Source organism: Malurus melanocephalus, unplaced genomic scaffold (assembly GCF_030028575.1).
Source record: "Malurus melanocephalus ecotype Western Australia unplaced genomic scaffold, MMel_1.1 scaffold_170, whole genome shotgun sequence".
Lineage (NCBI taxonomy): Eukaryota > Metazoa > Chordata > Aves > Passeriformes > Maluridae > Malurus > Malurus melanocephalus.
Genome location: NW_026623402.1, coordinates 619,173 through 632,825, shown reverse-complemented (window position 1 = coordinate 632,825; position 13,653 = coordinate 619,173). Strand labels below are relative to the sequence as shown.

General features: G+C 49.2%; 1 protein-coding gene across 2 annotated transcripts in view; it reads right to left on the bottom strand.

Annotated features, from left to right (window-relative positions):
* AXIN1 (axin 1) overlaps nt 1-13,653 on the bottom strand; it is a 69,475-nt gene that overhangs the window by 12,811 nt on the left and 43,011 nt on the right. For both annotated transcript variants that reach the window (XM_057372367.1, XM_057372368.1), the window contains exons 3-4: nt 11,757-11,853; nt 4,204-4,341 (exon numbers count right to left, since the gene is read on the bottom strand). In XM_057372367.1, the coding sequence (XP_057228350.1) occupies nt 4,204-4,341; nt 11,757-11,853 (235 nt within the window). The remainder of the gene's footprint in view (nt 1-4,203; nt 4,342-11,756; nt 11,854-13,653) is intronic.

Below are 13,653 nucleotides of genomic sequence, written 5' to 3'. Positions count from 1 at the left end.
AAGGAATTGGGGTTCCTAACCCGAGCTGTCACCTCTGCTTGAGCAGGGCAAGGGTTTGAGTCAAGGCTGCAGAATTCACCAATTCTGCTGAATATTTCCACTGTGCTCAGTCTGCAGTGACAAAAACAACACACCTGGTGTGGGTTCTGGAGCCATGTTTTGGCACCTTGCTGTGGGGAGCTGGGCAAAGCCTGCCAATGAGCTGGGTAAAGCTTGGTGGAGATCTGGGTAAGGCCTGGCAATGAGCTGGGTAAAGCTTGGTGGAAATCTGGGCAAGGCCTGGCAATGAGCTGGGCAAAGCTTGGTGGAGATCTGGGCAAGGCCTGGCAATGGGCTGGGCAAAGCTTGGTGGAGATCTGGGCAAGGCCTGCAAATAAGCCTGGCAGAGATACCCATCACCTGGCATAGTGTGACAGTGAACTGGGCAAGACCTGGAACTGGGCAAAGCTTGGCAGAGTGCTGGGCCAAGTTTGGCAGGGAGTTGGGCAAGCCCTGGCAAGGAGCTGGGAAAAGTTTGGCAGAGAGCTGGGCACAGCTGGGCAGTAATGTTGGCACAGCTGGGCAGTGATGCTGGCACAGCCTGGCAGTGATGCTGGTACAGCCTGGCAGTGATGCTGGCCCAGTTGGGCAGTGATGCTGGCACAGCTGGTCAGTGATATTGGCACAGCCTGGCAATGATGTTGGCACAGCCTGGCAGTGATGTTGGCATTGCCTGGCAATGATGCTGGCACAGCTGGGCACTGATGCTGGCACATCCTGGCAGTGATGCTGACACAGCCTGGCAGTGATGCTGGTACAGCCTGGCAGTGATGCTGGCCCAGTTGGGCAGTGATGCTGGCACAACCTGGCAGTGATGCTGGCACAGCCTGGCAGTGATGCTGGCCCAGTTGGGCAGTGATGCTGGCACAACCTGGCAGTGATGCTGGCCCAGTTGGGCAGTGATGCTGGCACAACCTGGCAGTGATGTTGGCCCAGTTGGGCAGTGATGCTGGCACAACCTGGCAGTGATGCTGGGCAGGCAGTTACACTGGCACAGCCAGGCAGTGATATTGGCACAGCCGGGCAGTGATGCTGGCACAGCCTGGCAGTGATGCTGGCACAGCCTGGCAGTGATGTTGGCATAGCCTGGCAGTGATGTTGGCACAGCCTGGCAGTGATATTGGCACAGCTGGGCAGTGATGCTGGCACAGCCTGGCAGTGATGCTGGCATAGCCTGGCAGTGATGCTGGCACATCCTGGCAGTGATGTTGGCACAGCCGGGCAGTGATGCTGACACAGCCTGGCAGTGATGCTGGCACAGCCTGGCAGTGATGCTGGCCCAGTTGGGCAGTGATGCTGGCACAGCCTGGCAGTGATGTTGGCACAGCCGGGCAGTGATGCTGGCACAGCCGGGCAGTGATGCTGGCACAGCCTGGCAGTGATGCTGGCACAGCTGGGCAGTGATGCTGGCACAGCCTGGCAGTGATCTGGGCAGGCAGTTGCCACTCTGGCGGGCAGGGAGCCCCGGTGCCATCACCACTAGATGGTGCTTTGTTGACACATTATTGTCAGAACGCTCTTCCACCAGCTCCCACAGGCAGCAGCAGCCAGAGATGCAGCTCCAACTTTGCTGACTGTCTGCTGAGCTATTTTTACTCTCCAGCAAGGCTGGGGGTGCCCTTCCCTTTGAATTAGGAGCTGAGAGCTGCACTGATGAGCCACGGGCAGGAGACACCTCGCTGCAAACCTCCYCCTCCTCTGCCTTCTCCCAGTCCCACCCATCAGGCTGCAGCTGCCTGGGAAGGGAGAACAGCTCTGCTAAGCACGAGTGCCTCTTCGATCATCATGCAAATGATTTCCCTCTCTAGTCAGGCAATGTTTTATATTCAAATAGTGAAAATCTCAGCGGTGGCTCTGCTTCTCCCTCACTTATTTTCCATTTGCTCAGTTCAGAGTGATCTGTATGATCCAATGCTGATCTCTGTGATGTGAGACTGCAAATTCCATGTGTGGACATGAGGCTGAAGTGTCTCAAAAASTAACATGGGAACATGGACATCCTCTAATCCTCAGCCACATTGCTCAGAACAATTAATGAATGCAGCATTTGCTTTTTTGTAAAGCAGAAACCTGACAGTCTTCAGTAAAAGACATTAGGCTTCAAATCAGATACCTTCTCCTGATGCTACTGTATGATGCGGCTTTGAAAGGAAACCTGCAGGCTGCTCGGTATGGGGGAGAAAATTCTTTTCCCTGAGCTTTTGCAAAATATTTCCAGCTTCTCTGCTAAGCTGATAACTGCCCAGTGTGACTAAGGTTCCTGGTTTTCCCTGTGCTGCTGTGCAGTGAGCCATGCAGACCTAGGAAGAGGTTACCCTGCAGTCCTGGTGGTTCAGGTCACAGAAAAAAAGCCCTGTGATCTATCCAGCTCTATCCAGGATTCCAGCTCTCCCTCTTGCTGATACCAGCAGCTCCTGCACCTTAAGTGCTGACCTAAAAAAGCTACAATTGCTTACTCCGAGTTTTTCCTGAATGGCTAATGCCAGATGCCAGCCTGTCAATGAAATACATTCTGGAGACAGCAAAGAGGTTTAATATATAGCATTAGTGGGAGTCCTGGGCTTAAAAATAGATTAAGTCACACAAAAATATGTTTAAACAGACTTAAATATATTCTCTGGCACATAGGTATTTGCTGATTTTATGGTATTGCTACTGGCAGCTTCTTCAAGGAGGCAGAGGGCTGGGATAATGTAATTTGGTACACGTGGGGGCTGCAATGGAGCCATGGGAGGAGGAGGAGGAGGAGGAGGAGGAGGAAGGAGCGTGTTCTAGGACTGTGTTAGCAGAAAATGCTGCTGCTGGTTACACTGCCTTTGTCTAGGAAGCAAGTCACCAGACAGCACAACAGTGCAATTCCAGAAGAACAGGAATCTAATCCCAAAATAGCACCTTGCTGGCTTTTTCTGGTTGGTGCAGAGGTGTAGGGAGTTTGCTGGAAAACACCTGGAGCTGGAGGGGACTTTACAGATCTTTCTGCCTTCCTCAGTTCCGTGCATTTGAAATGCAGATGGGATTTAAAGCCAACACTACAACCTACAGCTCTTTTCTGTTTAAAGAGCTACCAGATGAGCATTTTAAAATACACCAATGGGGCTGGAGGTACTTTCCTGGAGCCCCAGAGGCTGAACTTCCCTGAAAGCACAGAGCTGGCTGAGCAGGCACCAACACCTCTGTGTTAAGGGAGGGCTGCAGGTTACAGAGCCCAGAGCCTCTACCTCAGGGCCATGGCAGCTAATAACTGCAGAGACCCAAAATTTTGGCACAGAGGGCTATTGTTACACTCTGCTAGCAATGTTTAGTAACACCATGGAGTCCTCTGGAATCTCTCCTGTATCCCCAGCACAGGATGTGCAGGTACCCATGGGATGGAGAGCCTCAGAAGAAAAGCTGTGGTGTGAATACTGCTGGACAGGGGTCTCACACAGGRCAGGTCACACCAGATGACCTGGACCTCACTCTCTCCCTCTTGGAGCTTGTTGTCAAGCTGAAGGCTTGCACACTTCCCAAGGCTCATTTAACAAGTYCTCAGGCTTTGAGGGGCCCCAGTGGAACCAGGGCTCACAGCACCCAATGCCACTGGCTGGGTATCCAGTCAAGTGTGTTTCTCTGGCCAGGAGAGGGTTTTTCAWTGCCAAATGTGACCACTTCCAAAATCTCTAGGGGTGTGCTAGGCAGCGACAGGCAGAACCCTTTTGGTTGTGGTAGAGATGGCCTGACAGCAGACACAAACACCCCCAAGCACAACATCACCTGCCACCTGGTTACCATTTGTGGGGGAAATAGGGAACACACAAAACCTCCCTTGGGAAGGTGAGCCCCTCTTAAACACTCCCCAGGGATTGCTCATAAAGCCAGGAGAGCCAGGGTGCCAAAGAARGTGATGGAGAGCACCCACAGCTCCTGAGTGATGGCAGAAGTGGGCACTGCTGGGCCATGGCTGTATCTTACACAGCGAGGGAGTACTGGGGTTCACAGAGGATGGGGGAATGGCATCAGGGAAGCCCTGGGGGCTCCAGGAGCCTCCAGGAACCTGTTCCAGTGATGCCCATGGCAATGGAGCAGGGAACTGGCCACCCCAGTTGCTTCCAGAGCAGCTGAAAGCTCCCTGTGGTACAGAGGACGCAGTCCCAGGGTGGCAGAGGAGGAAAGAAGGTCACTGACCGCTCGAACGCGTTTAAGGCGCTCCTCTAACTTCTCCTCTGCTTCGCGTTCCTTCTGCACTTCCTCCAAACGGTTGATCAGCTCTGCAGCAAACTTCTCTGGCTCCACATGGATATCCTTTGGCATTCGGTAGGTACGCTGTGGGGAGAACAGAGCAGTGTTAGTAAAGGATGCATGGAAAATCCCACGTTTCTGCGGGAGCCTTTGATAACTGGAAATGCCGGTCACGCCRCTGGGAGCTGGGGGAGGACAGGCTGGCAGGGACCCAGGTGCAGSCCAGGACCTGGGGGCTGGAAGCTGAGCCACCACCTCCATGAGTTCCCTGGCTGGCACCAGCTCCTCACACCACCCCACGCAAGGGAAAGGTTTTCTGGAGTTGTGACTCAAAAAGCTCTTTTTGGCACCGAATTCCACTTAGGGATGGGARTGCTTGCTTTTCTCCCAATGGACACATGGCCAACAGGAATATCCTGGTCTGAAAGGGTGGCAAAAGGATGTACAGACCTTCCAACGCCCTGTTCATAGCAGTTATGCTTTCACTTTGATAGATGGGAGGGCTCTGGTGCACATTTATTCAGCTTATCCCAGGAGGATCAGTGCAAGGTACTGAATCTCTGCAAATCGAGCCCACAGCCACAAMGGTCCCAATTCCCACAAAGCAGCCTCTCCTGATGGAGGATCCTACAGCATTGMATCTCAGCTCTTCAGAGCCATGCAATGATTCCCTGCTTGCTTTATCAATACACCACCCCTACAAGCACAGAGGTGCCATTTTTCTGCTCGCCCCTGGGTGAATAAATTAATATTTATGGTAGTTCAAGGACATTCTCAATTCCTTGCGCTGAGTTATTTCATTGCTGAATTCCTGAATTCTGGGATATGAAATTTGTATTGTGAAGTTTTTCCCCCTCATTTCTATCCTTCCTGCATTATTTTTTCAAGAAGTGGAAAAAGTAAARTGACACAGCAGAGATAAAAATTTAATTTGGAGGAAAAATAGTTGGAAAATTCAACAGCATAAAACTCTGCATTCAAGTATTTCAAAAACAACATGAGAGAAATATATACTCTATAGGACCAGAGATAAAATTAAATGTGAAAACATGAGATAATTCATAGCAAAAGAACAAATGCAGCATCAGAAGCAGACATCGAGCTTGAAAACTTTAAAGGAGGATGAGAGACCACCCGAATTTATCCCAGGCCAGCCAGAAGATCAAAGCAGAACACTAAAATACTGCTTTGCCTCAAAACCTGACAAAAGTATGCAAATCGCATTGGCTTTTCTGTCTCTGCCAGCTGGAAGGCAGGGAAGGGAACCAGAGGCAACAAGAACCCACTGATGGCAGCGAGGAGCTGAAAACTCTTTCATGACACCCCAGGTGGGTTGCAAAGGCCCCGGTTAAAGTAGTGCTTGCTTTGTTTACCAAGAGGGATGGGTCTTCCTGAGCCAGYTAGCAAATCTCAATCCCAGAGACCCATCCGAGCTGGGAACAGCCCCAACCAACCATTCCCTTCATCCTTACTGGAGAGGGCACACAACATGTGGGAAGTGATGTCACCACCCTGGGGTGACAGAGTCTTCAGTCCACCAGAACCTCCAGCCCTACAAACCAATGCCTGTATCACAAAAAGCAGAACTACAGAAAAAAAGTTTGCATCAACAAAAATGATGTTCAGTCTTGAAAYATTGCACAGGAGCCAAAGCAGAATGTTTCATGTTTGTGCTGTCCAGAAATGGGCCCCAGAYGTGCTCCAGCACAGGGGATGATGTGGCAGAGCTGGTTCCTGCTCTGTTCCTCCCTGAGGATTCTCAGGATGTCTCCCTGCTCCCCCGCACAGCCCAGGGSAGCACTTCTGGCTAAGGGATCCTGCTTCCCTCAGAAACCCCAACCCCGTGACCACCACCATCCWCCCCGTGAGGCCGTGCCAGCGATTCCCAAGCAGGGAATTCTCTCCCTTGCCTGACAGGTCCCAACCCGCCGGTGAGGTGYTCCCTCCCTGCTGCCACCTCAGGATGCCAACTCTCCCTGCGGTTGTTTATAGACAGCAGCACCAAGCCCTGCTCCGTTAGACACTTAATGAGCCTAATGAGAGGCAGCTCGGAGCTCAGCACTTACGGTCTGGGGTGTCCCCGRTGCAGCTACCACAGAAAAGCACAACTGGGCAAGAATTACCCTTTGTTTTCCTAGCCTTTGATGCGAGGCAGCATTCCCAAACCAAAGTCCGTCCCGAGCCTGCGGCAGCAGTAGCTGTGAGGGCTGAAGTTTGTAACTCAAATGTCCAAATCCTGTCACAAGGAGGTGGCTCCCTGCAGGCCCAGCAATGCTGAGGGACCACAGCTGTGACTCTGCTGARGATCTGAAGCTGCATCCAGGGAACTCCAGACAATTCTGGGTTTTTTACAACTAATACCTCAGCATGTTTATCCACAGTCTCTAAAGTCTGGAGGTGACCGAAGCTCAGCTACAGAAATTACAATAATTGAACCCAAGAATCTTTAGGATGAACTCCATTTCCTCTCTCTTTGAAAAACTGCTGYACCTGCAAAACCCACTGCCCTGTCCTTGAGCCTCCCACTCGGCACAACAGCTTGCAGAAGGCATCAGCAGCCCAACTGAGGATGCAAGATAAAGCCCCCTCTGCAAGGGTCTCCCTGAGCATCTGAGATCAGSGAAATAAACCTGAAATAAACCTCACTTCACCCCACGGATACCAGTTGCATATGGCCTGTGCAGGTATCCTGGTGGGTACCTGTATGGCTAACTTAGAGAGCTGGTGAGCAGGATGATGCTTTGAACATCACCATGRCTCTGAATTTATTCCTACTCGAAGGATCAGCCACACAGACTTCCCCAAAACTAACAGTATTGCAGAATAATGAATGCAAATTCCCTGTGCTGAAACAATACAGATAACTGCTGAGGGCTCTCTCTGTCTCCCTGGACAGCAAACATGGATTGCACTGACCTGGTTCAAAAGGCTTAAGACAACAAAGTGTTTGAAGCCGTTATCAAATGATGGACCTGACTTCAGAAGGGAGACATGGCAGATATGCTCCATCAAAGACCAGCCAGGCTGAGCCTGTGCCCAGAGCAGGATCCTTCAGGGCTTCAGGATTTTGAACTTGCCCCCAGCTTCCCATGGGCATACAGAGTCCTGCCAAGGGAGTTGTAAATAAGCTGCTTATTGTTCTGGCATCAGAAAGGYTCCAAATGCTTTTGTTCCAAGTAAAGGGTGCAGCACTCTCTGAGAGCTGGCTGGTTTTTGAGGATCCASCCCCTCAGTCTGGACCAGAATGAGATATCTGGACATTTTACATACATAATTCAGAAAAGAAGTGCTTCATTTTAAAGAACTGTTTATCTACAGCTATTTTATCTGATGTTTTATTTAATTACCTGACTTYTATTTAATGTCACTAGTTAGAGAGGTCTGTCCAGAATCAAACCACACTGAGCAGGGGATGCTGCAGAGGATAATAGATGGGAGGCTGAATGCCAGGTGGATTGGGAAAAAACAGAAATTGCTTGAACAGTCTAGATGGAGCAATTTACCTGTGTGACAGCTCTGAAGAAGGATTTCCTAGATTACCTATCACCAGAACATTGTCCTTGACAYGTGAAGTGTCTGAAGCTCTGGTACCTTTGTGAAGAAGCAGCCTGCTAAGAATGTGAGAAACACAAGCTCTCCAGCAGTTCCACCAGGCAACAGCTCTCACGTTTTCCTCTTCTTTTCTTGGAGCTGATGGAGTGCGAATTCTATGGATTTTGCTCCRTGAGGCAGATGCAGCTCTTGGGTTTTGATGGATTTCACCTTCCCTGAGATACAGAGGTTTAAGGACTGTGCTCTGCACATCAGAACGCACCAGCATCCAAAATGTGAAAAGGCTGAAAAGGAAGAATCTGACTGCAGTTTGCAGGTTCCCCTTGGGAAGCATCAGCCTCAACAGCTCTATGATGAAACAGGAAGTTTTTCAACATGACACTGGGTAGAGGTTCCCTAACCAGCTCCAGGGATCTGTGGTTTGGGCTGAACTGTTTCTGACAGATGTGACTGGGCCAAAGAATTCTGTGCTGGTAAATCTCCCTCTCCTACAAGAGGTTTGATACCTCCATGATGCCTGAGGGGCTGTTGTTAGATCACAAGTCAGTCYTGGAAATGAAAGGAAGATGACAGGCTAGAGAAGCCAAGAGAAAAGAACTTCTGAACTTCCATGTTTCTTAGATTAATGCATTCCTCTGTGACATAAATTTTTAACGGATAAATGGTGTTTCCACACCAGAAACACTTGTGGCAGAGCTCACAGATAGCTGGATTTCAGCRKCATTCAGGGATTAGCAGGGAGTCCYGCTGCTGCAAAGCGTTTGAGGAAAATGGCATAAAAAAAGCCGATGGGAATTCCGAGCAGGTTCCCGACTGGCAGGAGCAGAAAGCTCATTTAGCTGCAGCTATCCAAGCAAGGCTCCTCCTGGGCACTCCTCACTGGCACAGCACAGCACAGTGGTCACTCACAGTGGAACCTTCTGYTCCACCCAGCAGCACCATGGAAGCCACCTTGCAGCATCCTGGATTGTGGGGCAGGTCAGGAGAGCTCCTGCTTGATGATCCAGCTACAGCAGGAACATCACAAAATGGCTTCTTTATGCAGTTAAACAAACCAAGCCAACACCAGGTTTAAATGGTTGAGGTGGGATTTTTCTGRATTTGCTGTGAAAAAGGAATGGATGAATTCCCTCTCCTGGGAATGGAATGGATGAATGTCAGAGCCAGGTACAGCTATGCATGCTCTGGGCTTTCTMTCTTCCTTTGGGAACTTGCTTACTCTTTCCTTCCTTGGTGCTCCCAAGACTCTGCTCAAATTCAACASAGTGATGGAAAACCACATGAAAGCAACACTCACTCTCTGTGTAATGTGTTCCTGCCAGAGGCACAAAACAGAGGTCTCACTGCTCGCTGGAGATCCTCACCCACTGCATTCCTGGGCAGAGCGCCACTTCACAGAGCACAACTTTTCCAAACTTAGAGCACTGGTGACTGGGTAAGTGTGGAAGATGTGAGCTGCTAAGTGTGGAAGATGCAGATCAGAGCCATCCACAGGCCCTGCTGCAGAGCAGGGTGTCCAACACAGCCAGCACACGCCGTCACTCCTTGCAGGCAGCACGGCTCCTCTGAACATATAATCACTGCAGTTTATAGCTTCTGGACCTAACTACAAGTGCTGCTATTAAAAGCAATATAAGTCCTTTCAGAATTCTKCATAATAGCCCCGTAACTCATTTGTCAGGGAACGGGAAGGTCTGTAAAGGACTTCTGAAATTACTTTCGGAAGTAGGAGGTTCCCTATTATCAGTAGGAAAACATGCTGTGCATTCTGCAGGCACTATCAGCATGGACTCTGGCTATGCTGGAGATAGGAGTCCATAAAGACCTTCACTCAAAGGTTGTGATTTCATCACTGCCACACGTTTGGAAGCAGCTAACCCCAGGTCCAGYCTGCTTTAGCCACGGGCTGCAGGATAGCCCAACCACCAGCTTCAGAAAGCAATGCTTGAAGAAACATTTGCATGGCTCCTTGCTAATTGGGGCTGCTTAATTCAAAGAGTGTGCAGTTAGAGGTGAATTTTAAAGAGTAACTTTATAACATTTCACACTGGTGTTGTCAAAACACATTGTCTAATTACCTTCTCCTTTCTTGGCTGATTGATAAGCGAGGGCAGAGCAGTGCCTCTCTGAAGTCGATGCCAATTCTGTGTCAGTAATTGGCTGGCAGGAGGTGCCAGAGTGTCTGAACTAAACTTTTATTCCCTGCAGAAAGACTAGAACTAACTCRACTTCTCAGCCCTCCGCTCCCATATAAATATGTGTCAAGATGCCTTTTTCCCTGGGACTTAAAATTACAGCACAGAACCTAATGGGAACAGTGGATGTTTCACAAAAAAATCCTTGTGAAGCGTCTGTGTGTAGTTTAGGAGGAATATGTAATTCTAAAAGACTGTGTAGGTAAGTAGGATAATATAAAAATTTATAAGCAGCAGGTGGGTGATTTAAACCTTGKTTTTTACCCCCATTTTTAAAGCTGGTTTCCAAAAAGGTCGATAAAATTTAATGCTAAGTAAAACTAATTAGCCTGCAAGGAACTGCTGCTGGAATGACACTTATTCAGTTCAACAAAAGAAATGTTTGGCAGATGGAAGTTYGTTAAAGTAGAGCTCACTATACATATTTAATGCTCCATACTCTGAGTTTATAACCTGCAGTTCATCGAGGCATTGCCAGTGCACACCATCAACAGAAAGCCACTATTATTTTTATCCAAAAGGTAAAGCCACTGACAAGCTTTGAAGTTGCAGAATATTCACTCAGTAGTTCCCACTGTTGGGGAACAGCAACAACAATAACAACAAAAAATAAAGGCCAAGCTTTCAAACTTCAACTCTAACAAAGCCATGCTTACAGTAAAAACGGCATCAAGTGAAATAAAAAGGCACCCAGCCAGCCTTTTCAACAGCAACCACACTGTGAAAGCAACTGTGTGAAAAGAGAGGTGACTGAGCAAGGATGGCTATGAGCGTCCGCAGCCAGGGCTTTTATTGTCAACCCAGTGATCAAAGCACAGGAGACCCTCTTAAATCTAAGGAAAATAATCTAATTTAAAAGGCAAAACAAAGAGTGGTGGTTTTGGTGTGCGTTTTTTTCTTTTAAATCAGATTAAAACAAGGGTGTATTTCTGCTGGTATTGTGCAGCTTTGAGCAGGCAGGATGGGAACAGCTGCGTCAAGTTTGAAGGCACTTCTGGARAAAGCAGATGGAGACTTTTTTTCTCCCTATTTGATTTGTGCTGGAGTCCAGCTGTCCAAAGGGGAAAGAAGCATCTTTATTCCCTACYAGATATTAAATGTCACCTGTAACTTCTCACAAAAAGAAAACAATAATAAGCAGAGCTGCAGATGGTGATGCAGAGCCTTAGCAGCTGTGCTCATCTTCCAAAAGCTGTTGGCTTACCTGGAGCAACCAAGGAAACAGTGCCAGATAAATGRAATACTTACACCTGCACCTTTATTTTTTCTCCTGCCTCATCTCCCCAGGTGAGCTTTGCCGAGTCTTTGAGAACAGCTCACAGCTCCCTGGGCTGCCCAGCACAGAAATACTGATGGGGACCATTGAACTTCTCCCCAGCTGACCTTGGCTGMGAGCTACATCAGCCTCCATGTCCAAAAAACTTCCTACACCTTCCACAAACACCTCCAGCTCACCCCAGGGCATGGAACTGCTTCCAGATAAATGCCWGCCAGTGCTTCTTCCATTCTCATCCAGGAGAAACAATCTGACTGAACAGTTAAGAAAAATTTCTGCATTTTGGGCAGCCCTGGATGGTGAGTTTGGCAGAAGGCTCCAAGCCCTTTCTAAGCACAATGTATGTCATCTTAAAGCTTCCCCAAGCAAATACAGCACTAAGGAGGATTAAACTCGAGCACAAGCAGAGCAACTGTCTGCTAGAGATCTCACATATTTTGCATATTTAGCCCTGGGAAGGAGATAGTGCTACTTACAGGAATGTGAGGTAGTGGCACGCGTCCATTTGCTTTGGCACTTTCTTGCATCTCTCTGCGATGCTGCTTTCGAAGTCTGTACGGTGGGATCCCATCTCTGCCAAAATAAAAAAACAACATGCCCTGCTTTAGTGCCTTTCTCTGACACGTTGTGTTCATTCAAGCCTTGCTGACACAGAGTCACAGGTAGGAAACCTCTTCATGTTTAAGGAAGACTTTGCATGCCCAGAGCAAGAAGAATCTGTGAGGGGAACGATGCGCAGCCAGGTCCCCAAACCAATAAAGCTCTGGCACGGGGGGCCAGGAGAACTTACACAGCATCCACCAGGAGCAAGGCAGGGCTCCTGCGACCACTCCCCAAGGCAGAGGGCAGGGAGAAGGACTTGGACTGCATCCTGGTACCTTTTATAGTTGGTTGCTTTCTGTAAAGAGCCTGTAATGTACACAYTAAACCATAGGGCAGGCTAAGGGAGGGGGGAGAAGGAGGAATGGGAGCTCATTGAGCATCTACTACAAGGTGAACTCGGTCAGGGAACAAGGTATATATTTTTAAGAGAGCGTGACAGCTTCTCAAATGGCTTATCAAAGCAAGGGGCTACAGGCTCCAGTGCTCCCAAGGCAATCTGTAGCTCACTCTGAAATTGTGGCCTTGATACTGGAGTTATTGTAGGAAAGAACCAGCCCCCTCCCCAGAGGAGGCTGCTGAGCTTAGGACGGGATGTCATGGGCAGTGACATCCAAGTGAAYCAGCTCTGCTTGGCTTTGTGCCTGTGCTGGAAGAGGTGGTGACAGAGGTCTCTGCAGAGGAAGGTGGCCATGATCCCTGGCACTGCCACACTGGGAACCAGGTCTGTGGCTCTGCCGTGAGCCTGGGTGCACAGGGGCCATGGATCAGAGGCACCAGGCTTTGCAAAGCACCCCAGCTGGCAAAGCATCCYTGGCTAAGTGTGACTCCAGGCAAAGAAAGGAAATGCATTTTTGTTCTGAMCATTGCCACCACCCTGCTGACACCCAGGGACCCGGGGAAGGACAGTGAGTGGAGCCCAGTTATGAAAGGACACAGACCCACCTCCTGGTGACCTGGTGTTATTTGGGGAAAATCAATGAATGCAAAAAGAAATGCCAGCTTGGAGCTTGGCAATTTGGAGCTTTTTCATTTTGCACATTTCCCTTATTCAGCAGAGAGAACTGCTAGGGAGGGTCATGCAGTGCCACAGAGGTGGGTGGAAATGAATGGAGGGATTTGGTTTGTCCCATCTACCATGTAACTTCCAGGCACATCTCCTGCCAACCCTGCACCCCTCTGAGCTGTGAAAACGAGTCAGTCCTGACACATCTCACTACGACAAGATGTTTGCACAAGCCAAATGTCCTTAGCACCTACCCCTCCCCAGCTGCTTCTCCAGAACATAAACCAAACAGTTTCACCCACAGATTTTTGAAGTCAAGATGCCATTTGGCAAGAGAAACACAATTTACTGTGGTGTTTTGCCTGCAAACCCCCCGAGTTTCAGGCACCAGCCTGTGACGACAGCTACCATCAGCTTTCATCCCGTTCCCATCATGCTGGCTGCCCTGCTGGCTCCTTGGAAATGAGGGTGCAGGCAAAATCGCCAGTAAACGACATCAGAAGAACCTAATTTCATGCAGCAACCCAGGCATTCAAAATGAAACACCATTAAAATAAAATAAAACAAACCCCATGATTAATGACAAGTGCTTTTTAGCAGGAAGACAAACGAGGGAACAGAAAATGAGCCAGCCTAATTACAGCTCTGGCTACTGGCTGCAGGTAATGCAGGAGAAGGAAGAGTGCGCTGGGAGCATCATCTCTTGCTGTGCCTGCAGTGACATGGCTTGGGAGCAGAACAACTTCCCCACATTCTGCAGTACAGGG